A 19,606-nucleotide genomic window follows, 5' to 3' on the forward strand; every position below is an offset into this window, starting at 1 on the left:
TATTTGTCACACACTCGACCTGATATTGCTTTCTCAGTTAGTGTAGTAAGTCAATTTATGCATTTTCCTTACGAGGAACATCTTGAGGCAGTCTACAGGATACTGAGATATTTGAAGGGAAAGCCTGGTTAAGGCTTACATTTTAAGAAAACTAGTGAAAGAAATGTATCTATCTTCACGGATGTTGATTGGGCAGGCTCAGTCATAGATAGAAGATCAACTTCTGGATATTGTACCTATGTTTGGGGTAATCTTGTGACATGGAGGAGCAAGAAACGAGGAGTTGTAGCAAGAAGTAGTGCAAAATCTGAGTTTAGAGCTATGTCTCAAGGTATTTGTGAAGGGTTATGGATCCTTAGAGTCCTAGAAGAACTTAAGATGAAAATTGAGCTTCCATTAAACTTATATTCTGACAGTAAAGCTGCCATTAGCATAGCTCATAACTCAGTTCAACATGACAAAACCAAACATATTGAGATTGATCGACACTTCATAAAAGAGAAGTTAGATGCTGGAATCATATGTCTCCATTTTGTGACTTCAAATCAACAAACTGCAGATATCCTTACCAAAAGTTTGGCAAGACCAACCTTTGAGCATTTGATTGACAAGTTGGGCATGATAGATATCTATGCACCAACTTGAGGGGGGGTGTTGGAATATATTATTTCTATTTGTATTATTTTCCTTTATTCTTCATTAAGGAAATAATTAATATCATTATTGTATTACCATTATATATACCAGCCTAGAGCTGAGGAATAAAATACAACATCTTTTTACCATTCCTTTCAATAAAATATGTGGAGGATTGTTGTAAATTTTAATTATATTTCGAAAGTATTAAATAAGTTTACTTTTAATTTTTAAGTGACAAATATTTTAAAAGAAAATTATTATTATTTAATTTATTTATGATTTACAATAATATTTAATTTGGTTAATGATTATTTTATTATAATAATGACTTGACTTAGTCAAAGTCATTAAATATATTTTTCTCTCTTTCTTATAGAAACGCTTATTCTTCTTTTGGACAAGTAAAAAAGGGAAACAAATAAAGTGAATTGCAGATATTTCTTTTCTTCTGGTCACATCTTCCAGCTATTTACAAGATGATTTCATATTGTTCTGTTGCCTCAGAATCTCATTGAGAATCTGGAAAGAACCTGTTGAATCCTGGGGGATTTGCGCTTATGAGGCGGATAAATCCTTAAGGACAGTGTATTTACACGCCTCAGGTTTATGTAATGGTTTATTATTTTGCAGGTTCAATGGTTCTTATTCTGAGAAGAGATGATCGAGTTATATGAAGGATAGAAAAACACTTAGAAAGGGGGGGTTTGAATAAGTGTAGCTTTAAAAAACTAGACAGATAAAAATAAATTGCACAGTTATTTTTATCCTGGTTCGTTGTTAACTAAACTACTCTAGTCCACCCCCGCAGAGATGATTTACCTCAACTGAGGATTTAATCCACTAATCGCACGGATTACAATGGTTTTCCACTTAGTCCGCAACTAAGTCTTCTAGAGTATCCTGATCACAACCTGATCACTCTAGGAACAACTGCTTAGACACAAGCTAAGACTTTCTTAGAGTATCCTGACCACCACGTGATCACTCTAATTACAACTGCTTAGACACAAGCTAAGACTTCCTAGAGTATTCTGATCAACACTTGATCACTCTAGTTCCTTACAACTTAATGTAATCTAATAAGAGTTTTACAATGCTTCTTAAAAGCTATAATCACAAACTGTGATATTTCTCTTAACGTTTAAGCTTAATCTCACTAAGATATTACAAAAGCAATGTAGTGAGCTTTGATGAAGATGAAGATTCTGAGCTTTGAATTGAACAGAGTTTCAGCAAGTTAATATGAGTTGTTTTGTTCCAGAATCGTTAACCTTGCTTCACATCAGAACTTCATATTTATAGGCGTTTGAGAAGATGACCGTTTAATGCATTTAATGCTTTGCGTGTTCCGTACAGCTTTGCATTTAATGTTATACGCTTTTGTCAACTACCTCGAGCCTTGTTCACGCTGTGTCTACTGACGTTGCCTTTAATAGCTTCTAACGTTCCTTTTGTCAGTCAGCGTAGCCTGCCACTTGTACTTTCTTCTGATCTGATGTTTGTAAATACAACGTTTGATTATCATCAGAGTCAAACAGCTTGGTGCAAAGCATCTTCTGATCTTCTGACCTTGAAGTGCTTCTTAGCGTGATACCATCAGAACTTCAGTGCTTCTGATCTCATGTTCTTCTGATGCTTCCATAGACCCATGTTATGATTCTGCTTCGACCATCTTCTGATGTCTTGCCAGACCATGTTCTGATGTTGCATGCTGAACCTTCTGAGTCAAAGCTTCTGAGCGCTGATTTATGCATACTCTTTATATATTTCTTGAAAAGGAAATTGCATTGGATTAGAGTACCATATTATCTTAAGCAAAATTCATATTATTGTTATCATCAAAACTAAGATAATTGATCAGAACAAATCTTGTTCTAACAATCTCCCCCTTTTTGATGATGACAAAAACATATATAAATGATATGAATTTGCGATCAGAAAGAGCAGACGGCAAAAGACAAATTACACAGCTATAGCATAAGCATGTGAATATGTCTCCCCCTGAGATTAACAATCTCCCCCTGAGATAAATAATCTCCCCCTGAAATAAATACTCGAAGAACTTTAATAAAAGACTTCCCTGATTATTTCGGTAGAGACGATCACATAAGCTTCTGTCTTTAGAGAATTCATAGCTTCTGACTTCTGCTTCCATTGGACAGCTTCAGAACTTGAATTTCATTAGATCCTTAGACCACTCACAGCTTCTGATTCCTGCTTCCATTTAGGACAGCTTCAGAACTTGAATTTCTTTGATCTTCAGAACATTCACAACTTCTGATTCCTGCTTCCATCTAGGACAGCTTCAGAACTTGAATTTCTTTGATCTTCAGAACATTCACAGCTTCTGATTTCTGCTTCCGTTTAGGACAGCTTCAGAACTTGAGTTTTCTGGATCTTTTGAACATTCACAGCTTCTGATTTTTGCTTCCCTCGGATAGCTTCAGAGCTTTGAATTTCTATCAACATTACTTCATGCTAGATTTGTATCAGAACATTGTTGAATGTACCAGAGCATCATCAGAGCATCTCTACATCCTGAAATGTTACAGAACAAAACTAAACGACAAAAGTCAGCATGAACGAGTCAGAACATAAAATGTATATTAGAACACATGATATGTATCAGAGCCATATAGGCTAAAATAATGTATTAGAGCAAATAGAATTTTGTCAAAGCAAATAGACAAATTTTGGATCAAATTCTATTATTAGTGCTTCTGATTCTGAAGCTTGACAGCACTCAGCTTGCTTCAGTTTCCATAAGCTTATTCTTTTTACAGAATAACGCTTCTTATGGTTTTGCTTCTTGTGTTTGCTTTGAAGATTTTCTTCACTTCTTTATACCTGCAAAACACTTAAACCATATAGAACTTGCAGTTCTTGTTAGTGAATGTGTGGGAGCTTTACCCAGCAACTGATAGATTAATCAAATCATTTATCATTTATCTTCTCCCCCTTTTTTGTCATAACATCAAAAAGAATATTCAAAAGATGCAGATGTATAAAACGACAAATAAAATCACTAGAATGTAAAAAAAAACAAAGAAACTTTTCATTGATAATCAAAAGATATTACAAAAGTTCTTATGTTTAACAAGCAGATGCAACAAGGAAAGAAAACTACTAAGACCAAAGACTAAGACCCTAGCTAAGACAAAATCTGCGCCAGCATGTCTTGAACCCTGTCATAATTTGCAGTTTTTCTTGCCATGAAGGCGTGAAAACGCATCATTGACTGCTTCTTGGGCTTCCAGGCGAGGGGTTAGGGAGACTTGATTCTGATGCAGATTTTCCACAATCTCTATCAGAAACAACATTCTCAGCAGGTGAAGATGAAGAGACTTCTTTGGAATGGGTTGAGGGAGAGGAAAGGTTAGATGAAGAGGAAGTTGAGTCTTGAAGATAAAAAGACGAGGAGGAAGATGGAGATGATGGAGGGCTTTCACCAGGAGGTTGAAACACACGTCTAAAATAGTTTCCAGACAACTGAGCTTCGAAAGAATTCACCTTGAGAGGGTCATAGGTGATCTTTATCTTTTTGGGTTTGGAAGAAGAAGTTTCATCAGCTTTTCTCTTTTTGTTTTCATCATTTTTATGGTTTCCTGGGCTTGATGAAGAGTTCATGATGGATTTGCAGATAATGAACAGCTAGGGTTTGATATGAATGCAGAGAGATAGAGAAGGAAAATAGAGAAAATATAAGAGGGAAGGAGAAGCGTTTGAAGAGTATTTAAAATGAAACGAATGATGAATAGCATTTAATGTTACGTGACATGAGGAGAGATAATAAAGACAAATGAGGTGACTTGCACAGTTACCTATGGTCGGCGTCCCTTCAACTGCACGCGCGCTTATCCATGAACAGTAAAGACAGGTTTACCATCCCGAGATAAAACGTTACAGCTGTTTTGCTTTTAAAGAGGTTCTGAATCAACTTAGACAATGAAACGTTAGTAATAACTGAATCATAATTTCTAATTGATTTTCAATCAGAACTTCTGATTAAAAATAATCCACTTTCATTTCAGAAGATACTCATACATAAGAACTTCTCATCTTCTCATTCTGGGCATAAATCCATACTGATGTTCTTCAGAATGAACTTAAACCTATCTTCAGCCAGGGGTTTTGTAAAGATATCAGCCCATTGATGGTCTGTATCCACAAAGTTTAAAGATAGAACACCCTTCTGAACATAGTCCCTTGTGAAATGATGTTTAATCTCAATATGTTTAGCTTTTGAATGAAGAATAGGATTCTTAGATAAACATATAGCAGAAGTATTATCACAGAATATAGGAATGTTACTCTCATATATCTGATAATCTTCTAGCTGACTCTTCATCCAGAGCATCTGTGTACTACAACCAGCAGCAGAGACATATTCTGCTTCTGTTGTTGATAGAGCAATAGTTGCTTGTTTCTTGCTATACCAGGAGATCAAATGACTTCCAAGAAATTGACAACTTCCTGAAGTACTCTTTCTTTCAATTCTGTCTCCAGCATAGTCAGCATCGCAAAATCCTACTAAGTTGTATTCTTTAGATTTTCTGTAAACTAAGCCAACATTAGTAGTACCTTTCAGATACCTTAGAATTCTCTTAACAGCAGTTAAATGAGATTCTCTAGGGTCTGATTGGAATCTAGCACACAAACAAACACTGAAAAGAATGTCAGGTCTAGAAGCAGTCAAATATAGAAGAGATCCAATCATACCTCTGTATAACTTCTGATCTACCTTCTTACTTACCTCATCCTTACCTAGGATGCATGTTGGATGCATAGGAGTTTTGGCTTCTTTGCAGTCTAGAAGATTAAACTTCTTCAGAAGTTCCTTCACATACTTGGTTTGGTGAACATACGTTCCTTCTGATGTTTGATTTATTTGTAATCCAAGGAAGTACTTGAGTTCTCCCATCATGCTCATTTCAAACTCAGCCTGCATAGACTCAGCAAACTCCTTTCCAAGTGTAGCATTAGATGTTCCAAAAATAATATCATCTACATATATTTGACAAATTAAAATATCCCTTTTAAAGGTTTTACAAAAGAGAGTAGTGTCCACTTTTCCTCTAGTGAAACCATTATCCAGAAGGAAAGAACTTAAGCGTTCATACCAAGCTCTGGGAGCTTGTTTCAATCCATACAATGATTTCTTTAGTTTAAAAACATGATTAGGAGACATAGAGTCTTCAAACCCAGGAGGTTGATGGACATAAACCTCTTCATCTATATAACCATTTAAGAAGGCACTCTTAACATCCATCTGATAGAGAGTGATGTTATATTGAGTGGCAAATGAAATTAATAGACGAATAGATTCTAACCTGGCCACTGGTGCAAAGGTTTCTGTATAGTCAATCCCTTCTTGCTGACTGTAACCCTGAGCCACCAGTCTGGCTTTGTTTCTTACCACTTCACCTTTCTCACTGAGCTTGTTTCTGAAGACCCATTTTGTACCGATTATATTGAATCCATCTGGTCTAGGAACAAGATCCCAAACATCATTCCTTGTAAACTGATTCAGTTCTTCTTGCATAGCAATTATCCAGTCTGGATCTTCTAGAGCATGATCAACAGAAGTTGGCTCGATCAAAGATACAAGACCTAATTGACAGTCTGCATTGTTCTTAAGGAATGCTCTTGTTCTGATTGGATCATCCTTCTTTCCAAGAATGACATCTTCTGAATGACCAGAAATGAGTCTGGATGATCTTCTGACAGATGGTTCTTCAGAAATGCTTAGATTCTCCAGAGAAGCTGATACTTGATCTTCAGATTCTTTGCTTCTGAGAAGCTCTGCTTCTGATGCGTTGCTTCTTGGCTCAACAACTTCTGATACATCAATATCACAATCTGCAAAATTATCAAACTGCTTTGGTTTTTCAGAACCAAGCTTATCATCAAACCTGATATTGATTGATTCTTCTACAACCAATGTTTCAGTATTGTATACTCTGTAGCTTTTGAGCGTTCAGAATATCCGAGAAGGAAACATTTTTGTGCTTTGGAATCAAATTTACCAAGATGATCTTTAGTGTTCAGAATAAAGCATACACATCCAAAAGGATGGAAATATGAAATGTTGGGCTTTCTGTTCTTCCACAATTCATAAGGAGTCTTATTTAGAATAGGTCTGATAGAGATTCTATTCTGAATATAGCATGCAGTGTTTATTGCTTCTGCCCAGAAATGCTTAGCCATATTGGTTTCATTGATCATGGTTCTGGCCATTTCTTGCAGAGTCATATTCTTTCGTTCTACAACTCCATTTTGCTGTGGAGTTCTAGGACAAGAGAAATCATGGGCAATACCATTTTCTTTGAAGAACTTTTCAAAGAATCTGTTCTCAAATTCACCACCATGATCACTTCTGACCTTTATGATTTTACACTCTTTCTCAGATTGAATCTGAGTGCAGAATTCAAAGAACACTGAATGAGACTCATCCTTGTGTTTCAAGAACTTTACCCATGTCCAGCGACTATAATCATCTACAATGACTAATCCATATTTCTTCCCTCTGACAGATGCTGTTTTTACTGGGCCAAACAGATCAATGTGCAAGAGTTCTAGTGGCCTTGAGGTAGAAACAACATTCTTGGACTTAAATGCAGGTTTGGAGAACTTGCCCTTCTGACATGCTTCACAAAGAGCATCTGATTTAAATTTCAGATTAGGGAGTCCTCTGACAAGATCCAGTTTGTTAATCTGAGAAATCTTTCTCAAACTAGCATGACCTAATCTTCTGTGCCAGACCCACTGCTCTTCAGAAACAGACATAAAACAAGTCACCTTCTGACTCATAAGATCTTGCAGATCTGTCTTATAAATGTTGTTCTTCCTCTTGCCGGTAAATAGGATTGAGCCATCCTTCTGATTTACAGCCTTGCAAGACTTTTGATTGAAGATTATATCATAACCATTGTCACTCAATTGACTGATAGAAGAGGTTATGTGTTAACCCTTCTACAAGAAGTACATTTGAAATGGAAGGAGAGTTACCAGACTTTATAGTTCCAGAGCCAACTATCTTGCCCTTCTGATCTCCTCCAAACTTGACTTCTCCTCCAGACTTAAGCACCAGGTCTTGGAACATAGACCTTCTTCCTGTCATGTGTCGTGAGCATCCAGAGTCCAGGTACCATGACATGTTGTGCTTTGTCCTTTTTGCAGCCAAGGATATCTGCAATAGGAATAATCTTATCCTTAGGTACCCACATTTTCTTGGGTCCTTTCTTGTTAGTTCTCTTCAAGTTCTGGTGGAACTTGGGTTTAGCAAAATATTTAACAGGAGGAACAGAATGATACTTCTTATTCTGAGTTTCATGATATTTCCTAGGTTGTGTCACATGCTTCTTAGTGTGTGTTATGTGAAAGTTTTGTGCATGTGATGTGTGCCTAATATCATGGGAGTGGCCAAATTTAAATTGGTTATACAGAGGCTTGTATGATATTTTCATATCATCCACAGATTCAAGCTTGTATGGGATTTCACCCTCATAACCAATGCCTACTCTATTATTTCCAGACACAGCATATATCATAGAAGCAAGTTGACTTCTGCCTATGCTTGTAGATAAGAATTTTCTGAAGCTCAAGTCATATTCTTTCAGAATATGATTCATGCTAGGAATGGCTTTTTCTGTTTCAGAAGGAGATCCACTGTTTTTGGATAAATTTAAAACTTTTTCCTTCAGTTCAGAAATTTTCAATTCCAGCTTCTTAGTTTCAAATTCAAATTGCTTCTTCAGCTTTTTGTATTTGATACTAAGATGAGCTTTGAGTTCCAGAAGTTCTGTTAGACTGGAAACTAACTCTTTTCTAGATAGTTCAGAAAATACCTCTTCAGAATCTGATTCTGATGTAGATTTTGATCCATCATCTTCTGTAGCCATCAGCGCAAAGTTGGCTTGCTCATCTTCAGAGTCAGGTTCATCTTCTGATTCAGAATCATCCCATGTTGCCATAAGACCTTTCTTCTTATGAAACTTTTTCTTGGAATTCTCCTTCTGAAGTTTTGGACATTCATTCTTATAGTGTCCAGGCTCATTGCATTCATAGCACATGACCTTCTTTTTGTCAGATCTTCTGTCATCAGAAGATTCTCCACGTTCAAATCTCTTTGAACTTCTGAAGCCTCTGAACTTCCTTTGCTTGCTCTTCCAGAGTTGGTTTACCCTTCTGGAGATCATGGACAGTTCATCTTCTTCTTCATATTCTGATTCTTCAGGATCTTCTTCTCTTGCCTGAAAAGCGTTAGTGCATTTTTTGATATTTGATTTTAATGCAATAGACTTACCTTTCTTCTGAGGCTCGTTTGCGTCCAGCTCAATTTCGTGGCTTCTCAAGGCACTGATAAGCTCTTCCAAAGAAACTTCATTCAGATTCTTTGCAATCTTGAATGCAGTTACCATTGGACCCCATCTTCTGGGTAAGCTTCTGATAATCTTCTTTACATGATCAGCCTTGGTGTAGCCTTTATCCAGAACTCTCAATCCAGCAGTAAGAGTTTGAAATCTTGAAAACATCCTTTCAATGTCTTCATCATCCTCCATCTTGAAGGCTTCATACTTCTGGATTAATGCAAGAGCTTTGGTCTCCATGACTTGAGCGTTTCCTTCATGAGTCATTTTCAAGGACTCATATATGTCATAGGCCGTTTCCCTGTTAGATATCTTCTCATACTCAGCATGAGAGATAGCATTCAGCAAAACAGTTCTGCATTTATGATGATTCCTGAAAAGCTTCTTCTGATCATCGCTCATTTCTTGCCTTGTCAGCTTTACGCCTCTGGCATTTACCGGATGTTTGTAACCATCCATCAGAAGATCCCATAGATCACCATCTAGACCAAGAAAGTAACTTTCCAGTTTATCTTTCCAGTATTCAAAGTTTTCACCATCAAATACTGGTGGTCTAGTATAACCATTGTTTCCATTGTGTTGCTCAGCAGAGCCAGATGTAGATGGAGTTGGATTTGCTTGAGGTTCACCAGCCATCTTTTAATTTGAAGCGTTTTTCTCTTCCTGAATCTTTTCTAAACACTGTTAAGTGCTTGCACCTTAGAACCGGCGCTCTGATGCCAATTGAAGGATAGAAAAACACTTAGAAAGGGGGGGTTTGAATAAGTGTAGCTTTAAAAAACTAGACAGATAAAAATAAATTGCACAGTTATTTTTATCCTGGTTCGTTGTTAACTAAACTACTCCAGTCCACCCCCGCAGAGATGATTTACCTCAACTGAGGATTTAATCCACTAATCGCACGGATTACAATGGTTTTCCACTTAGTCCGCAACTAAGTCTTCTAGAGTATCCTGATCACAACCTGATCACTCTAGGAACAACTGCTTAGACACAAGCTAAGACTTTCTTAGAGTATCCTGACCACCACGTGATCACTCTAATTACAACTGCTTAGACACAAGCTAAGACTTCCTAGAGTATTCTGATCAACACTTGATCACTCTAGTTCCTTACAACTTAATGTAATCTAATAAGAGTTTTACAATGCTTCTTAAAAGCTATAATCACAAACTGTGATATTTCTCTTAACGTTTAAGCTTAATCTCACTAAGATATTACAAAAGCAATGTAGTGAGCTTTGATGAAGATGAAGATTCTGAGCTTTGAATTGAACAGAGTTTCAGCAAGTTAATATGAGTTGTTTTGTTCCAGAATCGTTAACCTTGCTTCACATCAGAACTTCATATTTATAGGCGTTTGAGAAGATGACCGTTTAATGCATTTAATGCTTTGCGTGTTCCGTACAGCTTTGCATTTAATGTTATACGCTTTTGTCAACTACCTCGAGCCTTGTTCACGCTGTGTCTACTGACGTTGCCTTTAATAGCTTCTAACGTTCCTTTTGTCAGTCAGCGTAGCCTGCCACTTGTACTTTCTTCTGATCTGATGTTTGTAAATACAACGTTTGATTATCATCAGAGTCAAACAGCTTGGTGCAAAGCATCTTCTGATCTTCTGACCTTGAAGTGCTTCTTAGCGTGATACCATCAGAACTTCAGTGCTTCTGATCTCATGTTCTTCTGATGCTTCCATAGACCCATGTTCTGATTCTGCTTCGACCATCTTCTGATGTCTTGCCAGACCATGTTCTGATGTTGCATGCTGAACCTTCTGAGTCAAAGCTTCTGAGCGCTGATTTATGCATACTCTTTATATATTTCCTGAAAAGGAAATTGCATTGGATTAGAGTACCATATTATCTTAAGCAAAATTCATATTATTGTTATCATCAAAACTAAGATAATTGATCAGAACAAATCTTGTTCTAACATTATAGTGGTGGTCAAATTTCTACAACAGAAGTTGAGAGGAAGTGGAGATCCTAAGAGCATCTCCAATGTGCAACTCATTTTTGATTTTTTGTGGGACTCATTAAACCACATCATTTTGAAATAACTCGTCCAATTTTTACTCCAATGGTGCAACTCTAGAAAATTCATATTAGTTCCCACAATTTTCTATTAAAAATAAAGAAATAGCCATTCAACAACACCCATTTTTATATTTATTGTTATTTTATTCCAAACATCCGTTGCATTGCATTACTACGGTTGTCCAGCCTGGCCAACTCCAATGGTTCAGAAATTGAAAATGTTGTTTGCCACGTTGGAGAACTTTTTGAAAAACTGGCGTTGGAGACACTCTAAGAGAATTAATACGGAACCTTGAGGGAAACAATTGACTATATTATTATTATTATTATTATTATTATTATTATTATTATTATTATTATTATTATTATTATTATTATTATTATTATTATTATTATTATTATTATTATTATTATTATTATTATTATTATTATTATTATTATTATTATTTTATTATTATTATTAGAGTTTAATGGTGATGCACTGATAGCGTAAAAAAGTTTTACAATGTCATCCAATGAGAATAAATTATTCTGCCATGTTATCTCAGTAATTTAAAAATAACAGTATGACTTGATAGAATACATGGTCGTGATTGGTTGATAGTGTAAAACTTTTTTACACTGTCAGTGCATCACCCCTTTTCTCTTATTATTAATAATTTAATTTAATAAAATATGAGTTTAAAGATTATACACTGTCAGTGTAAAACAGTTTACACATACGACCTATCAAACTGCTTTAATTTGCCATGTAATTTCAATTTTTTTAAAATTAAAAATGTAATTTATTCTAATGCATGTCTCTCATTGATTGACAGTGTAAAAATACTTTACACTGTCAGTGCATTTCCTTTTTTTTTCATAAAATATATAGATAAAAATTAATAATGTTAAATATCTTATATATCAAACAAATCAAATAAACTATTAAAAAATATTCATATCATAGTCTCACAAAATAAATCAAGAAAATAGTTTGTTATAGTTTATTTGATTATTAATTAAAGGATTAAGCTTAAAAGTTCTTAGTTACGTAATTAAACAAAAGTAGAGGTGTTATAATTAGGGGTGTTCGCATTGCGGTTTGAGCGGTTTCGACGTAAAAAATCATCCGAACTGCAAGAAAAAAAATTGCGGTCAGTTTGATTCAGTGGGCTTTTAGAAATAAAACCGAACCAAATTAAACCAAACCAATACGGTTTGGATTGATTGGGTTGGTTCAGTTTTTTTTACAAAAATTTATTGAGTCATACATACACATATAAATGACAACAAATTTTGTATTTATTCATTTATGCGCTATCAAATAACAACAAAATTCATCATATTTAGATAACAACTTTTCATTTAATATACAAAAATAATATTAGATAAAAGTGAAATAAAAAACATAAAATAATAGCATAAATTAATATAAAAAACATTATAATGAAATAGAAAAAAAAAAAGAAATATTAGAAAATATGAAGAAAAAAAAAACAGAAGAGATGAGATGAGAGATTAGATGAGAAGAGGAACACTAAAAATGTAATTGGAAGAGAGAACAATAGAATAAAAATAATAAGATGAAAAAGAAAGAATTTAAGAGATGAAAGACTAGAAAAGAATATGTGATATGTACTTGGAAAAGAAGATGAGAAGAAGGCACAATACCTCTAGGAGAGATTTGAGAAGACTTTAACTGAAACCTTAAGTGTGAGGAAGAGAAAATAATTCGTAATCGTAAGGTTAAAACATAATAGGTTTCAGTTTGGTTGAATATAAGTTAATTGAAGTTTGGGAGATTGTAACATAATGCGGTTTGGTTCGGTTTGATTCGGTTTGTAAAATACAAACCGCAAACCAAACTGAACCACGCGGTTTATTAAAGAATGACCCAAACAATCCGAACCAAATGCGGTTTTTTGCAATTTCGATTTGATTTGGTTCGATTTTGCGATTTTCTATTTGGCCGGTTTGATTTTGAACACTTCTAATATAAATTATATATATATATATATATATGTTGGAAGTTATTAGAGAGATAAGTACAGAATCTGTTATTCTGTGTTATACTGCTCAGCATAATATTCATTGTAAATAATAATCAGTAATTAGCTATTAAGAATTAGTAATTAGTTGTCTTCTACCATATTTAGAATTAGCATTTAAAGAGAGAATAATTGCTCTGATTCTCAGGCCAGAATTAGGATTATTAATCTATCCTTGTATTTTATAAATACCTTTTATGTATTACTTACTGACATATCAAAGAAATACAAATTGTTTTGTTTCTTTATGGTATCAGAGCTGGAAGAATTCCTTAGGTTTCTTTCTTTTGCTTCCGTTTTTTTCATTTTTCCATCCCACATAATGTCTGATCACTCGTCTGATACAGAGTCCCAGCATTCGCCCAAACATTCTTTACCTAAAACTGAAATACCTCAATCTGTCAGAACATACCATGAAAACCACCCTGTTCAGATCACAACAATTCGACTGAACGGTCCTAATTATTTTCGGTGGTCACAGTCTGTCCGTTTGTATCTCAGGGGGAGAGGAAAAATTGGCTACATCACTGGAGACAAGAAACAACCAGACAAGGAAGGTGCAGACTATGATAGTTGGGATGCTGAAAATTCCATAGTCATGACATGGTTAGTCAATTCCATGACTGAAGAGATAGGTGCAAACTATCTTTGTTATGCTACTGCAAAAGATCTTTGGGAAAGTGTCTCTCAGATGTATTCTGATTTGGACAACCAATCCCAAATTTATGAATTAACTCTCCAGCTTGGAGAAATTCGTCAAGCTGAAGATTCTGTTACCAAATACTTCAATTGTCTCAAGCGTATTTGGCAAGATTTGGATCTGTTCAATGTATATGAGTGGAAGTCACCCGAGGACTGCAAGCACTACAAGAAGATGGTGGATGTTCGTCGTGTCTTCAAGTTTCTTGTAGGTCTAAATATTGAGTTTGATGAGGTTCGTGGCCGAATTCTTGGCAGGAATCCTATCCCTCCAATTGGTGAAGTATTTGCTGAAGTGCGTCGCGAAGAGAGTCGCAGGCAGGTGATGCTTGGAAAAAAGGTTGCCATTGTCCCTCCATCAGTCGAAGGATCTGCATTGGTTGTTCCTCAAGTCAATCGCAAACCTTTCCCTAATCCACGAGGTGGTGACAAGAACCATTTAGTTTGCGACTACTGTGGTCAAAAGCGTCACACTCGGCAAAATTGTTTCAAACTACATGGTAGGCCAAATAATAGAAAAGCTGGAAGGTTTGGTGACCGCCCTACGTCTACAACCAATGAGGCTGGCTCGTCTCCATTTACTAAGGAGCAAATGGATCACCTTTTTAAACTTCTAAAGTTCAATTCATCACCTAATGTTCCTGTTGGAACAGTGGCACAAACAGGACCAGAACTCGGGGAAGATGATTGGAACTGCTAGAGAGATGAATGGATTGTACTACTTTGATGAAACTTCTCTTGGAAATGCAATGGTTTTTGGTTTAAATAGTGCAACTTTACCTCCCGTTTCAGATCAAGTTATGTTATGGCATAAAAGATTAGGCCATCCTAGTTTCCCTTATCTTAAGTATTTATTTCCAAAATTTTCCAAAGAAATAAATTCCTCACAATTTCATTGTGAAGCTTGTCATTTAGCTAAAGATCACCGCGTGTCTTTTACTTCAAAAGTTTATTCTGCTTCGCAACCTTTTTATTTAATCCATAGTGATGTTTGGGGTCCTTCAAAAATTAAAACTATGTCTGGAAAAAAATGGTTTGTGACATTTATTGATGACCATACACGTGTGTGTTGGGTTTATCTCTTAGAGAAAAAATCTGAATTGGAACAAAGGTTTAAAGATTTTTTTTCAAATGATTGAAAACCAATTTCAAACTAAGATTGGCATTCTAAGGTCTGACAATGGCACTGAATATTTCAACAAATATCTAAGTACATTCCTAGTAGCTAAGGGGATAATTCATCAATCCACTTGTCGTGATACTCCACAACAAAACGGTATTGCTGAAAGAAAAAATAGACATCTCCCCGAAGTTACTAGAGCTATTATGTTTTCTATGAATGTACCTAAATATCTTTGGGGAAATGCCTTATTAACTGCTTGTTACCTCATCAATAGAATGCCATCTCGTGTTTTAAAATATGACACTCCTGTGCAAGTTTTACAAACTTATTTTCCCACATCTCGCATCATTACGGATCTTCCCCTTAAAGTTTTTGGTTGTCTTTGTTATGTCTACATCCCAAATATTTTCCGTTCCAAATTGGATCCTAAAGCTGAAAAATGTGTTTTTCTTGGCTACGCTTCAAATAAAAGAGGTTACAAATGTTTTAACCCAATAACAAAGAAATTTTTTGAAAGTATGGATGTCAATTTTGTTGAAAATCAACCTTTTTTTAATAAAAATTATCTTCAGGGGGAGAATCGTTGTGTTGATAAAGAAGATAATTTTTGGGAAACTTTACCTGCACTGGATGATATTGTGACTACAAATCATCCAGAACCTAGAATGCTTAATCTTGAATTGTCGGATAATATAATGTCTGAAACAGGGGGAGAAAAATTGATTGAGGATCATAATCCTCAACTTCAAGTGTATGTCCGAAAAAGGTTTCATAAAGGTATTACAAATCCAATTGTCTCTCCGGAAAAAATCCAATCTGATTTGCCAAGTGAAGGTCCTACTGAAACTTCACCTTCTAGTTCTTCGTCTGGTAATCCATCTTACTCTTCCAATGATTTACTGGATTTGTCTTTTCCTGATATGAATCTTCCTATTGCTTTGAGAAAAAAATTCCCGACCTTAATATCCCAATTGCTGATAGGAAACGTACTCGAACATGCACTAAACACCCCATGTCTAATTACTTGTCATATGACAAGTTATCACACACTCACAAGGCATATGTGTCTAGGATTTCGAATTTGTTTGTGCCCAAAACTATTCAAGAAGCATTAGGTGATCCGAATTGGAAATTAGCAGTGAAAGAAGAGATGGATGCTCTAAGGAAAAATAATACTTGGAGTATCACTGTTCTACCTCATAATAAAAGGGCATTCAGATGTAAATGGGTCTTTATAGTGAAATGCAAGGCTGATGGAAGTGTAGAGAGGTACAAAGCAAGGCTAGTCGCAAAAGGTTTTACTCAAACTCATGGTATAGACTACCAAGAGACCTTTGCCCCTGTTGCTAAGATTAATTCCATTAGAATTCTTCTCTCTCTTGCAGTAAATTTCAATTGGACACTTCACCAATTTGATGTTAAAAATGCCTTTTTTGAATGGAGAATTACATGAACAAGTATATATGAGTTTACCTCCTGGATTTGAAGAAAATCTTGGACGGGACAAAGTTTGCAAATTGAAAAAGTCCTTATATGGATTAAAGCAATCACCAAGGGCTTGGTTTGAAAGATTTGGAAGTGTTGTTAAGAAACATGGTTTCACCCAAAGTCAAGCAAATCACACATTGTTCTTTAAACATTCAGATGAAGGTAAGATTGCTATTTTAATTGTGTATGTCGACGACATTATCATGACAGGAGATGATGTTAGCGAGATAGGTAATCTAAAGAGAAGACTTGAAGCTGAATTTGATATCAAGGACCTTGGAAAATTAAAGTATTTTCTCGGGATGGAGTTTGCAAGGTCTAAGGAGGGAATCTTTCTCAACCAACGCAAATATATACTTGATTTACTCACAGAAACAGGGATGACGGGGTGTAAAGCAGCTGAAACACCAATGGATCCCAATGTAAAACTGCAGGCAGCATCTAAAGATGAAGTGGTAAATAGGGAACGCTACCAACGACTGGCCGGTAGACTAATTTATTTGTCTCATACAAGGCCTGATATAGCCTTTGCAGTAAGTGTGATAAGTCAGTTTATGCATGCACCAGGACCTACTCATTTTGAAGCTATTTTCAGAATATTGAGATATTTAAAAGGAACTCCAGGGAAGGGATTGATGTTCAAAAACAGCGGGCATATACAAGTGGAAGCTTACACAGATGCTGATTGGGCAGGTAATATAAATGACAGGAGGTCTACTTCAGGCTATTGTACTTTTGTAGGTGGAAACTTAGTTACATGGAGAAGTAAAAAACAAAATGTTGTAGCTAGGAGCAGTGCAGAGGCTGAATTCCGCTCAGTGGCCCATGGTTTTTGTGAAGTACTATGGATTAAAAAACTCATGGAAGAATTAAAGGTCTCTAGCCCAACACCAATTAAAGTCTACTGTGATAATAAGGCAGCTATTTCCATTGCCCATAATCCTGTCCTACACGACAGAACGAAACATGTTGAAGTGGACAAGCACTTCATTAAAGAAAAAATTGACAGTGGTGAAATTTGTATGTCCTATGTACCTACCACAAGTCAAGTAGCAGATGTTCTTACAAAGAGTCTTCCAAAGAGACAATTTGATGATATGGTGAGCAAGCTTGCAATGAATGACATATTCATGCCAACTTGAGGGGGAGTGTTGGAAGTTATTAGAGAGATAAGTACAGAATCTGTTATTCTGTGTTATACTGCTCAGCATAATATTCATTGTAAATAATAATCAGTAATTAGCTATTAAGAATTAGTAATTAGTTGTCTTCTACCATATTTAGAATTAGCATTTAAAGAGAGAATAATTGCTCTGATTCTCAGGCCAGAATTAGGATTATTAATCTATCCTTGTATTCTATAAATACCTTTTATGTATTACTTACTGACATATCAAAGAAATACAAATTGTTTTGTTTCTTTAATATATATATATATATATATATATATATATATATATATATATATATATATATATATATATATATATATATATATATATATATATATATATATAATCTTTTTGGCTCCCTTAATACTTAGAACTTAGCTCCCTCACTAAGTGGCAACAATTCTCATATATAAATCGATTTTGTAGAGTTGAATTAGACCTAAACCATATTTCTTAACGAGATATCAAATCAATTTTCATATTTTTTTTATAATTTTTTAATTTTCTTGTCAAAATAGTAATGTTTAGGACCGGGTTGGAACCCAATTAGTATCACACTGGGTCGCCGACATCATAAGTAGTCGGATGGTAATTGGACACGTTTTAGAGCCACATTTTATTCGAACATGTTTATCTCGAGTTATTTAGAAAATCTCAAATTATATATGCATTGGTTAGATATAAAGTCTTTAAAGTGTTTAAGAAATGATATTTTGGCACTCAATTCCTACACTACGCCATATGTCACTATTCACAAATACGGTGAACAATGACATACATAATTTTGACATTTTCTTTATATTTTTTTCTCTCTCCAAAACAACTTTGGTTAATAGGGTGTAAAAACTTGGTTAATACAGTTTGTAGTTTGGTTAATAGATATCCTGACAATAAAAAGTAGTATTAACTGGAAAAATAAAAGTTTGTTGATTCAGTTTTATAAGTTGGTTAATATAGTTCATAGTTTGGTTATTAGTGTCTTGACTGAGAAATACAAGTTTGTTAATTGAGTGTTATAATTGGTTAATACAATTCAGAGTTTGGTTAATATATATTTTCACTTAAAAAGATAATCTTATGTGATGAATAACTTTGGTTAATACTATGTATAAAATTGGTTAATACTGTTCATAAATTGGTTAATTAATTCTCAATATATAAAATATATTAAATAGTAAAGTAAAGTTGGTTAATGGAGTGTAAAAGTTTATTAATATATTTATATATCATTGTCGAATATGATTAATAGCATGTATTTTATTAGTTAATGAAGTAGTGAAATTGGTTAATAAATTATATTAAAAATAGTTGGTTAATAACGTATATTTTTGTGGTTAATTCAATTGTGAAGTTGGTTAATGATATAATCATATATTTGTGTTATAAAATAAATTTAAAAAAAAATATTTTATTTTAAATATTATTATTTTATTAAAAAAAACAATGTTCACCATATAATACAGTGAATAGTGTATATGGTGTAACAAATGGGTATAAGAAATGGTGTTAAGATAGAATTGCTGAAAGTGTTTATATACATTGATACATTACATTAGAGGTATACGGTTGAGTTTAGTTTGATCGAATTAAATCAAGTTTATCATTTTCTCATTAGATTGGATTAGATTGTGGGTTGTGCATATAATAAATTTTTTAAATTTTAGATAAATGTAACACAACTCAATACAAAAATTTTAAAACATAAATAGGATGGAAAACGATAAAAATACATCATTTATGTACAATTTAAAAGTGGAAAACAATAAAAATAAATAAATAAACAATAATATTTAATCTTAAAATTACATAAATTAATTAGTCTAATATTAAGTTAGTAGCACTATTGACGATGAATGAAATATTAGAGGACTTAGTAGTCATATCTTAAGTTTTTCATATCAAATAATAAATAAATACTAATATTATGTCAACGAGTATACGAGTTCAAAAATTCAAATCTGATATCCGAACTAAAGTTATACAGGTTGTCACGAGTTAGCTCAAACACAACCTTAAATGAACATGATTGAATAATTCATTATTGATTTGAT

The 19,606-nt window shown here is 34.4% G+C and overlaps 1 protein-coding gene across 1 annotated transcript; it reads left to right on the forward strand.

Annotated features, from left to right (window-relative positions):
• The first annotated feature begins 13,395 nt into the window (after positions 1-13,395).
• LOC131635345 (uncharacterized) lies at positions 13,396-14,472 on the forward strand. The gene has a single exon (XM_058905964.1). The coding sequence runs from the start codon at positions 13,396-13,398 to the stop codon at positions 14,470-14,472; it is 1,077 nt and encodes a 358-aa protein (XP_058761947.1).
• The last annotated feature ends 5,134 nt before the right edge of the window (positions 14,473-19,606 follow it).

The sequence above is a fragment of the Vicia villosa genome, unplaced genomic scaffold (assembly GCF_029867415.1).
Source record: "Vicia villosa cultivar HV-30 ecotype Madison, WI unplaced genomic scaffold, Vvil1.0 ctg.001467F_1_1, whole genome shotgun sequence".
NCBI lineage: Eukaryota > Viridiplantae > Streptophyta > Magnoliopsida > Fabales > Fabaceae > Vicia > Vicia villosa.